The following is a 21,056-nucleotide window of genomic DNA, read 5'->3' as shown; positions in this document are numbered from 1 at the left end:
ACAAGGGGTAATGGGTTAAAACTTAAACAGGGGAAGTTTAGATTGGATATAAGGAGGAAATTCTTTCCTGTTAGGGTGGTGAGACACTGGAATCGGTTGCCCAGGGAGTGCTCCAGCCCTGGCAGTGTTCAAGGCCAGGTTGGATGAAGCCTTGTGTGGGATGGTTTAGTGTGAGGTGTCCCTGCCCATGGCAGGGGGGTTGGAACTAGATGATCTTGAGGTCCTTTCCAACCCTAACTATTCTATGATTCTATGATTCTATGACAGTTGTTGGGGACAAAGATGGTGACAGTTCTCTCCAAGAGCTCTTCCATTAGCACCCATGCAGCTGCCACACACAAGCAGTGAAGATTGACAGACATGGGAATCTCTAAGAAAACAGCAGTCTTATCCAAACCACATCTACCTAACATGATACAAGGCATGACAAATAGCAAGTATTTTTATCTTCTTAGTGCCGTGTCAGCAGCAGCTCGATAATGAACTGAAGGCTGAAGGATAGTAAAAATAGCGAGAAATACCTAGATTTATATCCTTATTCTCAAGTGCTACCTATGTTAAAGAAATCCAAGAAGCTAGCACATCCATACTAAGCTGTAACTTAATGAAAATACCCGCTTATTAAGAGCTGACACTTCCAAATGTATGGGTTATGGAAGGACAAGCCTACAGATCACCTGCACAACAAACACCATCTTTTGCACCTCATGAGAGCTTATACTGGTGTTAGTATGGCAGTTTATGTACAGTGAAGCTGGTACTAAAGTTAGGTCAAGCTGTGTAGCTGTAATGTCAGCATAGCAGGAAGCCTGCTGCTGGTATTGCACTGCAGCCAGCAGTCTTGTCTTCCAAAATGAAAGCACAGATGACAACTTTTTCCATCCTTGATTGCTGCAAGCATTTCTCAGCTTTAGTTTTATTACTGTAATTCAGATCAATGCCTGCAAAAGGGTAGTGGGTGGCCTACTGAGAGCTGTTTATCAGCACATGAACTATCACACCATTATTATGCCCAGTAGCACAGCAGACAAACCACGCACATGCTTTCAGGGGAAAGCGGTATTGCCTTTCCCACCCCAACATGTTTTCCACAGGGAGGTTATAGAAGAAAGGAAGAAGTGCAAGAGAAAAGGCATGAGTTTGGTTGTGTATTTTAGGCAGAGGTATGCAGAAGAACTGTGTGTCTTTGTGATGTTCCACAGCTGCTACCAAGGGGTTAAGTCTTCATGGGATTCACTTTTGCAGTAACACCAAATAATCTAAGTAGGAAGGAACAAGTGCCCTGCTTCTCCCCCAAACTTCCTCAGCTGAACCAATCCAGTGTACAATATAAGATATGCCAGAAGCTCTCTTTCAAATTCTGCCAAAACCCAAGTTCTAAATTTCCAAACATGGCTTGGTACCTTTTGGCAGGGGGTTCAAAATACAGAAAGCCAAAACCATGAAGCTATCCCTTCACCTGCCATCCAATTTGAGTCAACTGGAGTCAAGTGGCTCTTGTGAAATTCTGCTATTGAAATAAAAGGGAGTTTTCCCCATCTACATTAAATGGGATAGTTTGACCACAGACAACAGTTCCATTTTGTTATGTTTCATAAATTTCTCTACACACTAAAAAACCCTCAAAAACAAACCCCAAACTATAAGATTGTATTTTGTGTATAAAAATACTACTTTGGTCACGTATTATTTTATTTAGATTATCAAATTCTAGGTCATCTACCCATGAAGCTGGGGCTCTCATCTTTACTCACCATTTATTCATATGAAGATCAGCAAAGACCAAGCCCTGTGTTAACCAAGTACTGTGCTGCAGCTGACATTCATCTATCAAGAAATGATTTATCCAAGTGTTGCAATTCCACCCTCTATTCTTCTACCTTGTGTATTTGAAAGGAACAAGGCAACATGTTAAGAGAAAACTTAAACAGGATTAGTGGGGAATTAGCCAATTTACTCAGTGAACTGTCCCACCTCCTTAGCAAGGACTACCAGACTCCTAGACAACTTGCTTGATAGTGCCTGCTGTGAGAATCCTGGTCTCCCATGGATGATTCCTTGCTCCTCTCCCTTCTCATCCTCCTTCCTCACCGCTTTAGGTCCTGCTAAAGTAAAAAGTTCTTAACAGGAAGTTCAAAACTGAAGACAGGTGACTGAAAGAACCAACTGCTTCCACAAGTACAAGCTCCTCCAGGAGTGGGGTAATTTTTATTGAACTCTGAGATGATCAATTGGAAAGCACAGCAATAAAATCCAGAACTGGAACATTCAGTAACAGCCTGAAATGTAGAATTGATTTTCATTGTCATAAGGGTTTGACATGCAGTTTTTGCAAGACACTTAAAGCTTTAAAATCTCCTTTTAATCAGTGTAATTGCCCATTCCCTCCCCAAAACACAGGTTCTAAATTGCAGTGATTTCCTGATTTCTGAGAAGTAAGGCACTACAATGTCCTTTCAAAGTAGTTACTGATTATCACAGCAGATGCTTCCCTCTGAGATCTGAAGTTCCAAGATTGACCAAGGAAGAAAATACAACTGGTGACTGAAGATGTATATCCAGTGATGAAGAACTATCACCACTGTTACCAAAACAGTCACTGCATTCTAGGTGATCTACTGTCAGACTCAAGAGGAAGCCTCCAGTGCACAGAGCAGAGCTTACAGTGTTTATCCTCTCACCTAGGGAAACTGTCTGCTCTATTCCTGAAAACATCATTAAAGCTCCCCTGTTTAAGTAAGGGGCCAGACTGTAACCACAGTCCCTATCAATCAGTATATTCTTATGGCTGGGGACAAGGCACTGCATGAAGACCACTGCATTTATAATTTTGCAATAGGAGTTGCAGCCACTGCAATGCTTTCAATTGCACATTCATCAGTGCCACGGCGGATTCTGAAGTAACCATCTTCTCCCCACGAGGTGCCCCAGCTGTTCTTCACAATCCAGAACTTCTCACCACTTCCTGGCTCTGTACCATAGCCCACCAGCAATACAGCATGATTGGTCAATTCAAAAGGATTGAAGCGATCCTGAAGCCCAGTGTGATGGTAGATCCCCTCTTTATAAAGCATGAAATCATTATAAACCTCAAAGGCAACAGCCATTGGCCCATGCAGAACAAGCTCAAGTTTCATCAGGGCTTCATTGCATCCTCCATAGAAACCACCAACATAGTGGTACTCAGACGTGTAGTAGTGGTAACAGCTGTGCTTGAAAGTGCAAGGAGAATCTTGGGCCATGTAAGGGAAGCAGTCCTCTTCCACCACACCAAAGTCTTGGACATACTTGCCAGCAATGAGGTATGGGAAGCCACCATCACAACCTAAACAAAAACGTATTTGCTTAGTCTCTTGGACAGTTATTTGAGGGGGAAGACTCTCCTACTGGAATCTTCTGGAGTACTTTTAGAAACAGTATTAAACACAAACTTCAGTTTTCATTCCATTAATATTCCTGTTAGCTATAGCTAGCTTTCTGAAACACACAAGATAAAATTCACATCAGTGGGAGCTATACTGGAAACACTAATGCATGGACCACCTTCTCATCCAACTGCTCCTGGCATTCCCCATCAGGAAGAGCAGTTAGTTACATGAAGTAAAATGACCTGTCCTAACACAGGTACTGTCTTTTAGAAAGCCTTAGACATTGCTTTTGCTCATCTCCTCCACCCTATATGCTCCTCCCCTCCACCCTATATGCTGCTTCTCCCCCTGAATATGGCTTGGGAGAATATTTAGTTCCACTGTTTCCAGGTATGGATTGCAATTTAGCTGTATTTTTAGTCCTACTCCTTAGATACTTCTCATCTCCCAGGTAGATCTACCTAAAATCCAGTAACATTCTCAGCATGAGACCACCTACTCCTGGTTCAATCCCATACCTACAGTAAAGGTGGGCCAACAACTCTGGAATATTTTCTGTATATATTTTTCTTTAATATTATAAAATATTATTAAATATTTATCTTTATGAAAAAAACCCCACTAAAACCTAAACCATGGGTGATAGGGAAGGCAGAGAAGTTTTTAATATACAGTCTCCTTCTGCAGCATTCTCACTACTGAAAGCTGTCTTTGCATACACCAGTGTACTTACCCTGAGAATACTGGCTGCAAGACACAACCTGCTGCGGACTAAAGATCGGTTTCTGAGTGTTGTTTGTGAGGATACGTATTCTTGCTTCCAGCATGCCCATGGAGGAAAATGCATAACAGCTACCACAGGCGCCTGAGGAGAGGATAAAAAAGAACCATGAAGAGCAGTCAGTAACATAAACAAGGCAAGTCACCTACACTCAGCTACAACTATTGCTAGAGTCCCCTCCAAAGTGTCAAAGCCTACCAGACAGTGATTGGAAGTTGAACACTGATAGAAAAAAAACCCCAAAACTAAAACCAAACACCACCAATCCCCCTCTTAAACTTTAAATATACATTTAGCTTTTAAGCATGCAATTCAAAAATCTTTTTAATAACAGCTTCTGAAGGAACACTGAGCTTATTCAAGAATCACTGAACTCCTCTGGACTCACTCCAACAGCTCCACGTGCTTTTTGTGTTGTTGCCTCCAGAGCTGAATGCAGGACTGACAGTGGGGTCTTACAAGAGTAAAGTAGAGGGGGAGAATCCCCTCCCTTGACCTGCTGTTCCCACTGCTGGTGATGCAGCCCAGGACATAGCTGGTTTCTGGGCTGCAGGTGCACACAGCTGGGTGATGGGGAGCTTCTTGTCAACCAACACCCCCAAGTCCTTCTCCTCAGGGCCGCTCTCAAATCCAGTCTCTGCCCAGCCTGCAATTGTGTTTGGGATTGCCCCAAACCAGGTACCTTGCACTTGGCCTTATTGAACTTCATGAGGTTAGCACTAGCCCACCTCCCAAGCATGTCAAGGTCCCTCTGAATGGCAATAACAGGCAACATACTGCTCTACAGTGTTTTCCAGTAGCATCATTTAAGAGCTATGCTATTCCTTCAGAATGAACCAATGGGGACCACATTAGCAAGGCTGAAAAGGCTCATAAACTACTGCCTTAAACTATAAGCCTTTATGGAGCACATATGCTAAGGGGGGCAATGATCTACTTTAAGTGAATGCTGACAATATCCTTTTAGATTATTTCTACCTAACAATGCATCTATTGCTGCAATTTCCAGTTGGAAAGAAATATTCCACTTCTATAGCTACTCCTAAAATAACCAGCTTCTGGAAGTCAAGTGGTACAAACAGCAGCCTTGATACAGTGGATTCATCCAAGATCCCCTTACCTCCCAAGGATATGTACACTGGCTTTGCAGAAATTTCCCTTCTGTTTCCTGTCAGAGTTAAGTCTCTTTACTCTTGCATCAAGATTTAGTACTGGATCTAGTTTTAGGCCTCTTCACTTCCTAGAAGCTTCCTATAACACATTATAAACCTTTGGTAGTGGAATGACAAGCATGACAAGGAACAACAATTACTTGGATGAGATCCTATTTTATCTACTGATTGTCACCAAGGTGCCAGATTTCCTTTTGTTTCCTGACAGTAGGAAAGTAAAATATTGCAGAGCTATGAAAATGAGGGAGGCTTGAGGAACAAAACAAAATACTTTCTCCTGAACTGTGTAGGTGTATAAAAGCAGAGCTATTACAAAAGTGAGACTTCATGAAATTGCACCTTCACTCAGTTAGACATGTCTTTGAAGAGAGGGGGCAAAATCAGCCTGAAAATGAATGCTCTTTGCCCAGCAGGGCAAACCGAAGCAGTGAAAGGTGCCTCCCACTCATTGTACAGTCACAGCATCCAAGAAGGGCCATGCTGCAAAACACTTTGTTGCATCTTGTGTGCAAAAATGTAAAAAATAGAGTTAACATAACCACTTCAGTCTGAAGTTTGTTGGGGTGGTTGCTACGTTTCTTTCCTGCTACCACAGCCCTATTTGCGAGGCCTACAGCATCACAACCACACTGTATCAGCAATGTCAGCACAGCTGCAGGAGTAGTTGTTTTTCTGAGACCTCCCACATATTGTCTTCCAGAGACAATTAAAGTTTAAGCCCTATTAGATTCTACTCACTCCACTGCAAAGGGCTGTTAGATATGAGCAGTAAGAAGGAAACGCAGCACATCTAGTGAACAATCAGCTGACAAGGCTTTTCACCTACTTTGATCTGCAGAAAAAGCTTGCAGAAAAGCCAGCAAGAAATTGGAACTGCACTCTGAGGCTAACAATATCTGTAGGTTCCCTTCTTCTCCTGCCTGTAAAACTGATAACAAGTAACAACCAGGCTATCTCCAAAGATGACATCTCTTTGCTCGAAGATGCAGTTACCGCTCTATAAACAACTTGAGAACTCAATCTTTTACTTTCTTGACTACATGAAATGCTACCAGGGATGCTAACATGCTGGCAGTAAATATTACAGTCCAAGACAACTGCAGTTGCATGAAGCCCGGCATGTCTCAAGGTATTCTACAGAGAATGCACGTTTCCCTTTTAATTCTTGCCCACTTCAGATACTGCATTTGTTTCTTCTCAGGTAAAGAGCATTTGACTCTATGATAACCTGTGAAATCATGATCTTGAAATTCAAACAATTCTCTCTGCGTACGCCAGAAAACTTGCATCTCACTGCTTGCAGCCTTTTCCCCTATGGTATTTTCTAATTAGTCACCTAATAACCTTAATAATATACAACTAAGTCCTTCTAATACTACCATTTTAATGAAGTATTGATATCCAATGCCTCAGAAAAATCATACAACAAGAATTAATTTGTATGTCAGCAGTATTTTGCATAAGGTCATCCGTAGGGCTTTTTCCCCCCTGAAAGCTAAAATTCTAATTGAATGGAGAAGAATGCCTATTTCATAGATATTTAACATACTCAGCATGGATTCTCAGATTACAGGAGAAGTGTAGGCAGCTTTATTATTGGAAGCAACAGACTACTTCTCATTTAGAGAATTTTTCAAGCAATACAAGAAAGGGCAAGTTTGAGACAGAGTTCACCAGCTGGAAGGTAAAAGTGCCCTTGGGATATTCAGTTCACACCAGGAGAAAGTACAGAACTTGCACCTACATAGGTCTGTATCATTTCCTGTTACCATCTTTCAGTGATGGCATGTGTCAGCTTTAGAGTTAGAACTCACAGGCCTTCCTAGGCTGCTTCTGCTACCAGTATTTGGCAGAACCACCAAGCTTTAAATGAGGGACCTGTGATTTAAGTCATCCCTTCTCCTCAAAGTTGCAGCCAGACAGGTGCCAACAGATGCAAGTTTATTTGGCAGTGGTGGAGCAGGGAAGTGGCACATTGCGTCCACTCCTGGCTTCCAGTACATAACCATCTAATTCAGATATCCTACACCACAGTGCTGTAAAAGCAATCCCTATAAACATATACCAGAATGGTATCCTTTTAAGTCTACTTTAAGTTAAACACTTCCCTATCACAGGGACAAATAAATGTTTTTACAAATATTCTGTATTTATCAGTGTCTACACTTTTCATAGTGCATGTGCAAGTAGCCATTCAATTCTTGAAGTTACCATGGTGATAAGATTTAGAGGCAGTATAAACAATTTCATAGGCTTATTCACAAAAACTGCATCATAATTTGCCATCAGCAGTAATGAAGGAATGCAGAAAACCATGACTGAGACTGCTTGGACAACAGCTGTCTTTATGCAGGGCACTGTGGTAACTGGCTTTTACTCCACATCAAGAGACACTGGTGAGTGGGTAAGCCAGTACCACCACCAATTTTGGCACGGTGTTGTCAGCCAGGATTCCACACAGTTTCCACAGGTTATTTGTAGTTAAAGGTGTAATCTGTCAACTGCAAGACACTAGACAAAACCTGCTTGTTAACAGGAAATTACAAAGTACAGCAAAGGATCTCTACAGCATTTCATTCAGAGTTTTGGTATTTCATTTCTACCTTGATTCCGAACAGGACTGACATAATTGACACCATTCACATTTCTCCAGTCCCAGGATTCTGGCAAGCTTGAAACTTTTTTGAGTAACTCGGGTGTTAGAGGTGCAGGCTTTGGTCTAAAGAAAAGAAAATGCTTCTGAGTAACATATCACACTCTGGTCAAAGAATCAGTCGCATAACACTCAGTTGTCATCTTCTGGCTGCTACTAGTTGCACTTCACACTTAGTGAAGTGCAATTTGAAACAGACTTCATCTAAGATGAGTGGGTGTCAATCTCAAGAGATTAGTTTCAGCAGGATGCAAGACCTACTCAAATCCTTCCCTGAGGGAACTACATTATGAGTATCCACAAGCCACTGAGGTCAAATGCTTCTGAACCAATCTGAAGTGCTGAGGTGACTTTCAACAACTGTAACAAGACAGCTCTGCAACAGCTATTTTATACCTTTGCCATCACAAGTTATCTGACTGTGGAAGGTACTGTGCCTTGGCAGCATGCACTGACAGCAGCCATAGACGGTTTAATTGCAGACACAGACACATCAACACTTCAATAACCACAGTCCCACTTACCCTGGAGACTTCCCTGGAGCAAGGTTTTACTGTGACTATTGAAGTAGTAATGCTATTCATCCTTACCTACTACTTGCAGCCAAGTGAGGCTTATATACAGGATGCCAGAGAGGGACTATCCATCAGGGACTGTAGTGATAGGACAAGGGGTAATGGGTTCAAGCTTAAACAGGGTAGATTCAGGTTGGATATAAGGAAGAAGTTCTTTACTGTGAGAGTGGTAAGGCACTGGAACAGGCTGCCCAAGGAGGTCGCAAATGTCCTATCCCTGGCAGTAATCAGTGCCAGGTTGGACAGAACCTTGAACAACCTGGTCTAGTGGAAGGTGTCCCTGTAAATGGGTTGGAACTAGGTGATCTTAAGGTCCTTTCCAACCCAAACTATTTTATAATTCTATGATATAGCAGCAAACCAAGAGCTTCCTGCACTCAACTTTCACATAACCTGATGCTTGTCCCATAAATCATGCCATTCACAAACATCGGACATTGGAGTCTGTTCTGAAAGCATGAGAGGGCCAACAAAATGCTGTCATGGCAGTGCATGGTGCAACAGAGCTTCTGAACAGATTACTGTATTTAAGACCACCAGAAGGTTAATCCTGACTTTACAATGAAGCCATGATAATCTGCATAATACTCCCAAGCAAATCAGAAAGTTTTGTTGTATACTAGGACCTTCTTCTACAAACAAACAACTGCCATAGTTTGGACAAAGTAGCATTCCTACCCACAGCAGCACCATGAGTGGAAGAAGCAACAATACAAAGAAGGTAAAACAGCTGTAAAGAAGGGATCTTCGCATCAAAGAACTCAGTTTCTCAAATTAAGGTACAGGATCATGCATCTATCCCCATCACCACTCTCTGCCACGTGATCTGCAAGACCCTGAAGGCACTCAGGGCTACTTCATGCTTCTTCATGAGACAGTCTACTCCTGTTAGAAGACCTTGGTAGCAGACATAGTAAATGATCAAAGTAACCAAGGGAACATATTCAGAAAATCTTGAGTAACCATGTTTAATAACAGAATGCTGTTCACTGCTTCTTAACTGCAGTTATGAACTAGCAGAATCAGGAGGAGAGTCAAGCAGAAACTCCTGACTATGGGAAGCAGCTGATAGGTAGACAGGAGAGTGAGATAACAACTTGAGACTGTTTTCACTTCTTCCCTGTACATATGAATTCAGCAGTGGATTAATGGGCAAGATTAAAGGGTAGATGACCCTGTTTGTCTCAACTGCTTGAGCAACAGGTGCTCAGAATAATCATTCAAATGAAGACATGGTGGCACTCCATGAAAATGAGCTGGAAAGTCTTGAAACTTGATTAAATAGCTGAAATGCAAGCCAAAACACAGCTAGGAAAAGCCAGGATAAACATAAGCAGATTCTCTGCAGCAGTAGGGCTTATGGTAATACAAAAGACCTTAGTACCTTGGAGCTCTGGAATAGACACCTCCAGCTCTTCTAGTTAGGTCTTCCAGGGAAAAGTGTTCATACTCCTTGTATCTTGCTGCTCTCCAGGACTTCTGCTGAGCATTAATAGCATTTACAAAGTCAAAGTTGTGCACAAAAGGTCTGCTTGAAAGTCTGCAAACAAAACCAAACAAACAAAACAGTAAGAAAAGGACTGGGATTGAAAGGTAATTCTGTTCTCTAAACTGAATATGGAAAACTCTTTAAAAGTGGAAGAGTACGTACTGATAAAATATGCAATTGTTTGACAAAGGAAATTTCAGACAGACTAACTAGAATGGTACAATCATGATCTTAAGACATGCCAGATTTGTAATTGGGCTTTGCCACAGACTGCAGGTGAAATTGAGTGATGTGATGGGCATACCCTCCTCTATTTTTGTGCATTCAGGTTTATTGCCAGCACTATCACTGGCATTAACTCTGCCCTCAGTAACAGAATTGGCCCATACGGTTTTAGCTGAAACCTGAAGCACACACAGTTACCAAGCATTTTAGTCCAAAGGTCACTTATCTCTTGCTTACCTTCCCCTGGGTTTCTGGAGAGGTAGCTCCTTTATGTGAACATCTGAGGGAGATGAAGAAATCTTCTGTCCAGTGAAACAAGCCCAATTGTGGCCAAGTACATCATGTACCCATCCTGGCAGAGTCTCATTGCAGTAGCTGGTTACATTCTGTCCTTCCTTTTTGTACTGCAAGGAGAAGAGGTTATGTTTGTGTTGAGCAGATGCATTTGCTGGAATAGCAGTAGTCCCCATGCACTGAGCTGCTTCTTGCTTGTGTTTCAGAGCAAGTGGCCAAATACCTCTACAGAGGTTGAGCAGATGAAAGAAACTGATCTTTATCAAAGACAAACAGGTTATAGCTTGCATTTTTTGCAATAAAAACACATTAGTATCAGTATTAACTGATTAACTGTGGTAATTGTTTTGCCTAGAAAGTAACTGAACCCAAATGTAGAAGACAGATTTGTGACTTATCTTCATGGAAAAAAGACAACAAATTATCTGCTAGACAGCAATTTATAACAACTTGCCTTTTTTTTTTTTTTTTTTTTCCCTCCAAGAAATCCCTCTCCTTTTTCTGGAGTTTTAATTTACTGCCTTTTTGGATTTTTTTAAGATACAGACAGATAGAGAAGAGATTCAGAGCAGCTCTGCGCAGAAGGACTTGGGGGTGTTGGTCGATGAGAAAATGAACATGAGCCAGCAGTGTGCGCTCACAGCCCAAAAAGCCAACTGTATCCTGGGCTGCATCAAAAGGAGCGTGACCAGCAGGTCAAAGGAGGTGATCCTGTCCCCCCTCTACTCGGCTCTCATGAGACCTCACTTGGAGTATTGTTGCAGTTCTGGTGTCCTCAACATACAAAGGACATGGAACTGCTGGAATGAGTCCAGAAGAGGGCCACGAGGATGATCAGGGGACTGGAGCACCTCCTGTATGAAGACAGGCTGAGGAAGTTGGGGCTGTTGAGCCTGGAGAAGAGAAGGCTGCATGGAGACCTCATAGCAGCCTTCCAGTACCTGAAGGGGGGCTATAGGGATGCTGGGGAGGGACTCTTCATTAGGGACTGTAGTGATAGGACAAGGGGTAATGGGTTAAAACTTAAACAGGGGAAGTTTAGATTGGATATAAGGAGGAAGTTCTTTACTGTCAGGGTGCTGAGGCACTGGAATTGCCTGCCCAGGGAAGCTGTGAGGGCTCCATCCCTGGCAGTGTTCAAGGCCAGGCTGGACAGAGCCTTGGGTGACATGGTTTAGTGGGAGGTGTGTCTTCCCAGGACAGGGGGGTTGGAATTAGATGATCTTAAGGCCCTTTCCAACCCTAACTATTCTATGATTCTATAACCTGAACAGTATCCACACCATTTGGGCAACTTTCAGAAAAGTGAATTTAGCAAGTTTCTTACGCTGTTCTTTCAGTTCAAACATATCAGCAAAATTAGGAAGGAGGTGAGGGGACAGTCAGTGGCAGTGCTTCAAGATAAACAAGAGATAAAGAGATAGTCTGTGTAGAACCATAAAATTAATCAGCCTACCTTTTTGTAGGCTGGCAGACTGTAAACTGCTACTGAACTGGCTTTAAAAAGGGGACATGGGAGACTTTAAGGCCATAGCCCACCACCACCATCTGGATAAAGGTAATTTGAACTCCAAAGGCCATTTTCCAGTAGGAAATGAAAATATGCCCATAAGGTCGCAATTTGCTTCTCCCTCCTCCCTGGCCCGCATGCCCCCCCCCCCCCCCCCCTCCCGACTTTTAACTGAGAGCCACTGAAACAGAGACTTGGCTGAGAAACCTTTACAAAAACCCAATACTTATCATAGAATCATATCATGGAATGGTTAGGGTTGTAAAGGGCCTTAAGATCGTCTAGTTCCAACACCCTGCCATAGGCATATGCTTAATTATTACAAGGTAGTTAATTCCCCAGTAGGTTAGAGGAACTAAAATGAGATAGCAACGTCATCAGTGCCAGAGCAATGACACTCACCACTTACTACCGGAAAGTAAACCATCAGATCATTCTTCCAGTGGTAAAACCAAAGCACTATTTCTTACTGCTGCCAGAGAAGGGCTCTGACTGGTAAGATCTAGCAAATCCAACTGTATCAGTTTTAGAGAACCTAGAATGAGCACGCCTGCCCAACCAACAGTCATACAGGGGTGTGACACGGTTGAATGAACAACTGCTGACTCAGGTGAATGCAAATTACAATCGCAGACTCAATCTAAGATGCTGGCACTGTATCCAGCACATCTGCAGAACACATCATAGAACAGCATCCTTCATGGAGGACAACAGCCACACAGATGTGACCACCAGCAACTAATAGACAACTGCTGCAGGCATTTCCTCTCCTGACTTCAGAAGATGGGTTTAATTTTTAAGATAATAAAAGACCACTGCAGCCATGTCCCATGCGATAATTTCATCAGCCAATGCTCACATCTGTAGCATTAAGTAAACTCCATCCAGTGATCTGACCAATCTGGAACAACTCCTGTAGAAAGGCACCCAAACTGTATTCACAGTTCAAATTCTGAGGTTTGAAAGCAGTAAGCTCTAATGCTATTTCAAACGCATATTCTTGAAGTCTGACAACTCATGTGACTTCACCTAATGCCAGAATTTAGCCAAGCAACAACAGCATTAACCTTAAAAGCCTTCATGTACCTAAATTTCAAGGCTTGCTTTCAGATACCTTAACCTAAGTAAGCTTTCTAGTCAAGTTTTTCCTGTGTTAGTCATCATGACATAATCAAACTGCATGTTCAATTCTAGTCCTGGTAAAAAAAAAAAAAAAAAAAAATATTGTTTAATGCTATCTTTAAAATTTTACAGAACCCTGAAAGGAAAGCAAGTATGAAGACCTTATTGGACACAACATTTTAACAGGGATTCAGCAGTACTACACACACAGGCTGCCATCCCATTCTCTTTTACATCTATTGTTCTCAATTTAAGCAATGTTCAGGCAATAAGCCAACTTGAGTTCCAGGAGGCAGGACTAGCCTATACATTAAGCCTGGTGGAAAGACTTACAGCTCATCTGCCATCAAATTTACAAATGTGCCTGTGCATTTTAATATGGGATGCACATTCTTAATTAGAACAGAATTGCAGACTTGCAGATGCCCTACTGTACAAAATATAGAAGATGGTATTACCAGAACAAACAACTGCATCTTGCTACCCAACATAAAATGCAGACAAGTATCAACTACAGATACACTTTCTTTCCTGTAGAGAACATTCTGCAACTCAGACATTTAGGCTTTCAGATCTACATTTCAGGGATGAAGCAGCTGCATACTGCCACTTAACTAAGTTCAGCTAAGATGCTGATTATGTCAGAACAATAATCCTTGTTTTTAACCAAATTTGACGAGTTGGTGAAGGGAGGAAAAAAGGTGACAAAGATGTCACCAAGTCACTCTGGAAAAGATTATTAACTTGGGTAGTGGAATATTCTATAATCTCTTTCTTTTTGCTGAAATAATGCTAATGTTTTAACATGAAGAAATTACAGACTTCTTGTCTTTACTAGAGGACTTCTCAAAAGTTAGAAATACTACCATTTAGATTAATGGACAAACAGTGAGAATCTTACAAGACTGTCTCCCTTGGACTTCTCAAAAGTCAGAAATACTACCACTTAGATGAATGGACAAACAGTGAGAGTCTTACAAGACTGTCTCCCTTAAAAGTGGTAGTCTTAACATTACATACCAGAAAGATACCAAGTAATTGAAACAAGTTAGCGTAAACTTTCCTTTCAGACTGGCTCTAGCTTTTTATATTTGCTGTTCCTGTTTCTTTTACATCCCTTGGGGGGACATCTCCACCCCCACCACCCCCCACCCCCCGATCTTTAAAGCTTGATAACTTGCACAGCCCTAGAGAATCCTTCTATCATCCAGAAGAAGCACATGCTCAAGATTCTGCCAAGAGTCAGTACACTAACTTCGTATCAAGTTCAGTACAGGGATGTTTCAGCACACATTAAATAAGAAACAAGAGCATTCCCATAAAACAAACAAGTTATCTTGTGCTGCAAACAAACACCAGGCAGAGTAACTACAACTTGTGAGAAGCATAACACAAGAATGCAGTAGGATGCCGCATTTAACTTGGCAAGCCTCGAGGGACAAGTCTAAGTACAACAGTTAAAAATAAAACACTGTTACAGCACCGTTACTTAAGCTATTATAGCAGACTGAGGAAAAAATGCATTGATAAGCTCACCCAGTTCACTCCTTTGGTGTGGAAAGTCATTTTCTCACCATTCCCAAATGAAAGAACAAAAAACTTGTGAAGGCAGAGAGGCCCTAAAGAAATTTTAGTGGGTTGTCTGTTTATAAGCCACAGGAACAAAAGGTTATTAAAAACCCACCAAAATATGCATCACCATCGCTGTGCCTATAGCTAACACAGCTCTAATAAAGCCACAATTTAGACAAGCCATTCTTGTTAGTAATCAATAGCTTCATTTTTTAATACTAAGCAAAAATACACAGGAGTTTCAATTAGCATCAGTTGCACTTCTATGTTTGGAACACATGATGTACTGTATTTGCTTGAATACTGCTGTTCATTTTGCCTAGCAACTCCATCCTCTCTGCTGAATGGTAGAATATGAGGAAAGAATTAAAGCATCATCGTATGTAAATCAGGATGCTTTATCTGCCCTGTCACCTTTAAAATTTAAGAGTGGTATTTAAGCAATTCATACTTTCCTGACAAGCCCGAACCCACAGCCATGGAAGATGAGGTACACGGCTTTCTGTATTATGGCTGCACCACCGTCACAAACTGCTCCATGAACGAAAATGTTACTCCACAATCAAGCAGTAACTCCAGAGCAGTGTTCACATTGTAAGGTTATTTTAGAGTGAAACTAAGTCATTTTACCAAATAGTAAAACAATCACAAATTACTCCCTATTAAATATACTAGTTCTAGACCTTGCTGTAAAGAAAGAGACTGCCAGCAAAGATAATCTTTCCTTTCCATGAATTCCAAAAGGACTTTGTCTAATGACTTTCTACATTCTCAACAGCAATCAAGGCTAAGAAATAGTCTAAAATTGCTTTTATGCTTTCCTCTTGCTGCATTTCTTGTGAGAAAGGCCCTTGCCAATTAGTATTCTATTCTATCCCAAGGACTTCTTGATTACAACCAATGCTAAGCAATACCTACCCTATTTTACTCCAAGGGCTTCTTAATTATGACCAACACTAAGCAAACGAAGTCTGCTGCATTTATTTTGCTTTCAGTTAAAATGGTAGGAGCATTTTAAACAACAGGCAATCACCCTCCAAAAACCTCTGAAGCATGCATTTTTCGGAATACGCTACTTGTTCCCTACAAAGTTTACAGTAGAAGATGATGGGATAGGTCCTAAAAGAGCACTAATTGCATCTGGTATAAGAAAACACATTTTTAGCTTATACCAGGACTAGATCTTTTGTATTTCTATTTCATATGTAATGCAATATTTACTGGATTGAAAGTAAACACATATACATCTAAATATGTCATAAGGTCAAGCGGTTCACTAGGAACCACTTTTTTGCCCCAGGTCAACACTAGCAATTGTGAAATAATTGCCGAATATCGGTATTGCAAGTTCTTGCCTAACAAAGTCAACCGGTCCACTTGCTGTCTGCAGCAGAAAATACATTTATTAAATGCTGTGGTATTTCCTCACGCTTCTTGGACATTACACTTCCATCTTGGTAATTTGTTGTTTCCTTTATAGCAGCAAAATTATAGAGAGGGTAACTGAACGGGGCTCTAATCATCTCTATATCTAAGGAAAGAAGGCTTTAATTTAAGCGTGTCTTGCTAATGGACTCCCTACTAGTGACCAACGAGCCAAACAAATTTGCTATTTCTCAATACCGAAAGTGACTGCAAAACTACTCATTGATTTGTCTACAAAAGCTGAGACACAGTCATGACCATGAAATGCAATTAATTGTGCATTGCTGCTGCTCAGGTGGATACGCACTTATTGTTTTGAGCAGCAAGCTGGATCAGATGATATCCAGAAGTTCCTTCCAGCCTAAATTATACCAAAACTTTATAGAATATTGTCTAAGAGTACTCCTGCAAATCAATGCGTTTATGTTTTCATAAACACAGAGTAATATACCAGATCAGCGATTATAAGTCACTTGACATAGTGCCCATCTTCCAGGAATGTATTTCACATGGTATTGATAGCAGAAGCAAAGCCTTCAGTGACTCTCAACTGTCTTAACGTTGGTGCCCTACAGATCCATTTACATTCCAGAGCAGGCCACTTACTGTTTCTATGATTAAATTCCTCACATTTAAGAATTAGTTTGACAATCAACACTTATCTCAAGTGCTTACCATTTTTTTTTTTTTTGCATTACCATGCAAATTTGCATTCAGTGCAAAATACCAATCTAAGGATTCCCAGTCTGCTACCTCAACTACATTCTCCTCAGATGAGTCCACAAAGGCCAGCAATGACTGCTGAATTCCACCTGCCAGAGAGGACACCTCAAGCCTGAGCTCATGGACAATACTACAACATACAGTGCCCCACGGTCATCAGGGAGGCAGGAATTCCTACTGCTTCTGATGCAGGCCCTCCCACTGCAGGGAAGCTCTCAGAGGTGTCCCTGCCTGGGAAGTTTCAGAGTAATTCTGCCCACAGTACCCTTCAATGCTGTAGCTTTTGCTGTATCACCTGCCAAATTTATGAGGTGCACATGACAGCAATTTAGCATCACTACCTTATACAGATGAGAGAATGTCAACTGGGTATTTCTCCATCACATTTTGCTCTTGCTAAAGTATAAGACACAGGATTTTACCCCAAAGCTTCGTATTTTAACAAGTTTTAGTTGTGAATGCTCTAGTTTCGTCAGATAGTTAATTCTGTTTATAGTAGATCGTATAGTGCCACATTTGGGTTTATTCTTAAAACAGTATTGATGACACAGGGATGTTTTAGCTATTGCTGAGCAGAGCTTACAGAGAGTCAAGGCTTTTTCTGCTCCTCATACCACTCCAAAAGCGAGTGGGCTAGGAGAGCACAAGGAGCTGGGAGGGGACACAGCCAGGACAGCTGACCCCGGCTGACCACAGGGATATTCCACACCATATGATGTCAGCTCAGCAATAAAAGCTGGGGGAAGGAGAAAGTGGCAACAGTCAAAATTATGGCATCTGTCTTCCTAAGTGAGAGTTATTCATAATGAAGCCCTGATTTCCTGGAGATGGCTGAACATCTGCCTGCTGGTGGTAAGTAGTGAATGAATTCCTTATTTTGCTTTGCCTGCATGTGCAGCTTTTGCTTTACCTATTAAAGTACTTTTATCTCAACCCTTAAGTTCTCATACTTCTACACTTCCCCATCCCACTGTGAAGGGAATAAGTGAGTGGCTGCATGGCGCTTAGCTGCTGACTAGGACTGATCCAGAACAAACAGCATGTAAACAATTCCACCATTAGTCCTGTAAAACAACCTGCACAGTCCTTTCCCTTAACTTAAGTGAGCTCAAATGAGCATGAACTAAGTTGCAATTAAATGGGAACCTCATACATAATTTTTATTCAGTAAGGATTACAGTTCTGGAAGAATGGATCACTCACTTTTGCTAACATCTGAAAACACTGACTTGAAAATAACTGCTGTGAAATAAACCATTTACAGTGGCTCCCAGGAAGACAATTTAAAGCAGAAGTCATTTGTTTACCCTCCTTACTACTAGCCAAGGTTCAGGGATTTCATGCTTGGACAAGGCCTGGCTGATTCACAGCAGCTCATCTGAAGCCAGACACAAGATAGTACATCCTGAAACAAAATGTTCACTGCTTCTGCCTAGGACTGCACTCAACAATCAAGCAGTCTTGCTCCACAAAATGTCTGTCTCTCAGGTAGCAAAGTCATCCTGCAGGGATTGCTTCAATCCACCCACCACAGCAGCACCAGAGCACTCCTAAACAAGTGGGTTTTCCCCTGCCTATCACTTGCCTATCAGCACTGTTTTCAGCTTGATCTGAAGTCATTAACAGAGACAGGAGATAACAGCATTGCTCCAAAAGAACAAGGAGCAGAAGGCAGCAGAAAGGTTTCTTAGACATTAAAGTAGTATTCTGGAACAAAATTTAAAGATATTGGAAATCCTCCAGCAAGGACAGCAGATGGCCTTTATAAAGTTTCCATGCATTTGAGAACGCCTTTAAGGAAAGAGAAAAGCAGTGATGTTTGCTATTTCACTTGGGTCTGCAGTGCCAGGAAGAAAACTGATAAAAAAAACCCCAAGTCCAGGCTACCAGGAGAGTTAGTTTCATGAAGGTCTTCAATTGCTTTAAGCATGCCAGAAGGAAAAGCATCAGCATCTCTAAGTTTTCAGACAATACTTCTCCCCTCCCTCTGCTCCCTACGCTGTCACTGATAAAAGTCCTTTATCTGGTCATTCAGGCAAACCTTAGAGCCAAAGATAACCAAGCATCCCAACTGCCCCATGGTGGCACTCAGGGACTAAGGAGAAGCCTAACTACAGGCCATTTTAGCAACAGTCAGTGATGCAGAACACTACAGGTTAACTCACCTTAAAAAATGCAAACCACTTGTAGTCATTTAACACCATTTCAAAGCCTTGATTGTAAATCAGAGTGAAGAAACCATAGTTGCCCAGACTATCCTGAGCCACATCTAACTTCTGAAAGTTCACAAGCACCTTTCTTTCCACAGGCCCTGCAAGAAATACAAGCATTACTGCATGATTACTGCATGGGAGAGACAAAAATTAAAAATCACTACATTGCCACATTTATTTTATTCCAAGAGAGATGCTAAAACACACTTGTTGAACAGTCTTCTGCAAAAAAGGCATCAGGAAAACACACTTCAGGGACTTCACATATCTGCCAATAGGTATATATACTCATTTTTGCCACTGCTAGACAGTATTTGCACATTTAATTATCAGCACTGTACAACTATTACTGGGAAACATCAGCTTATTTAAATGTAACTTGCTATACAGCTACACAGGACTCACACTCTGTGTCACTCATACACTGCGTCTCCTCCTAAACATCTGGGATGAAGTATCAACCACCCCATGCTCTTTCACACCAGTGACTCACTCCACCATGCACCTGACCCCCACTGCTCCCACTGAACCTGCCTCATCTGATCCAAGAGCAGATGATTCAGAAAAATCATAGAATCAACCAGGCTGGAAAAGGCAACTCGAGGATGATCAAGTCCAACCATTACCCCAGCACTGCCAAGGCCACCACTAACCCATGGCACTGAAGGCCACATCTAAGCGGTTTTTTAACACTTCTAGGGACAGTGACTCCAGCACTGCTCTGGGCAGCCTGTTCCAATGCACCCTCTCTGTGAAGAAATCTTTCCTAATACCCACTCTGAACCTCCCCTCGCTTCAGCTTGAGGCCTGGGAGAAGAGACCAACCCCACCTCACTCCAACCTCCTGTCAGGCAGTTACACAGAGCGATAAGGTCCCCCCTAAGCCTTCTCTTCTCCAGACTAAACCCCCCCAGTCCCTCAGCCATTCCTCATGAGCTTTGTCCTCCCAAATAAAAAGTACCTATTAATTTTTAAGTATCACCGACATACAAAGATTAAGCAGCAATTCCCCACCACTATTACCCCCTCAAAAGAAGTGGTATTTCCATTTCCAGGCTCCCACAGCCTCTCGCAGCCGGGCCTGGCCAGGCGTCGTGCACGACCACCTCACTCAGCCCCTGGAACAGCCACTTCCAAGAAGGGCTGAGGGTGTCGGGGGGCTGCGACGGAGGAAGAAGTGAACATGGGGTGCTCATGAAGAGGCCTCAAACCAAACAAAACCCCATAAACTGCGGTGGGAAAGCAACAGCGCTGCCCGCTGCGGTCACCCAGAGCCGGGGACCCCCCCCCGGACACCAGCACTACCGCGGGGTGCGCGGGGCCGCTACGGCCGAGACAGGAACCCGCTTCCCCGCCGCCCGTTTCGGTTCTAAGGCCGCTCCCCCGCGCAGGGTCACACACCCCCGTGCCCGCCCCGGGACCCCGCGGGCCATGCGGAAGGGGAACGGGGCACGGCCGCCGCGGTCTCACCCGCCTGCGAGCAGTTGCCGTGGCGGCCGCCGCCCCGCCACACGCGCAGCTCCCAGGCGCCCAGCAGGTCGGCGAAGGAGCAGTTGGCCGGCGTGTCGGCCCGCACGGCCGCGGGCAGCGCCGCCAGCAGCACCAGCACCGCGGCCCACAGCGCCCGCCCCGCCATGGCGCTACTCCCACCGCCCTCCGCCGCCGAAGTGGGCCCGGCCGCCGCGGCCTCCTCCCCAGGAGCAGTCCGGCCGTCCCGGGGCGGGCCCGGGCCCAGGGGCGGGGCCGTGCCTCCGCGGTGCCACCGCAGGGAGCCTGGGGTGGGCGGGAGGTCGCGGGGGGTGGAGGGAAGGCCGAGGGGTGTCTGTGGGTCCGTGTGGCCCAGCGGCGGCACGGGAAGGTGTTGTGTCCTCCGAGGGCCACGGCAAGGTGGTGGGCCCTCACCCACCTCGCAAGGATATCGCCGAATGGTTTGT

The 21,056-nt window shown here is 43.1% G+C and overlaps 1 protein-coding gene across 1 annotated transcript; it reads right to left on the bottom strand.

Moving 5' to 3' along the window:
* Positions 1 to 2,179: 2,179 nt before the first annotated feature.
* CTSC (cathepsin C) lies at positions 2,180 to 20,839 on the bottom strand. Its single transcript, XM_065678793.1, has 7 exons — positions 20,593 to 20,839; positions 19,075 to 19,220; positions 10,501 to 10,667; positions 9,934 to 10,089; positions 7,925 to 8,040; positions 4,102 to 4,233; positions 2,180 to 3,325 (listed from the first exon to the last, which is right to left on the bottom strand). Exons 1-7 carry the CDS (start codon positions 20,756 to 20,758, stop codon positions 2,823 to 2,825), a joined length of 1,386 nt encoding a protein of 461 aa, XP_065534865.1. The 5' UTR covers positions 20,759 to 20,839; the 3' UTR covers positions 2,180 to 2,822.
* Positions 20,840 to 21,056: the final 217 nt, after the last annotated feature.

This window comes from Lathamus discolor, chromosome 4 (assembly GCF_037157495.1).
Source record: "Lathamus discolor isolate bLatDis1 chromosome 4, bLatDis1.hap1, whole genome shotgun sequence".
Taxonomy (NCBI): domain Eukaryota; kingdom Metazoa; phylum Chordata; class Aves; order Psittaciformes; family Psittacidae; genus Lathamus; species Lathamus discolor.
The sequence above is the reverse complement of the archived record's forward strand: the minus strand, read 5'-3'. Positions and strand labels throughout refer to the sequence as shown.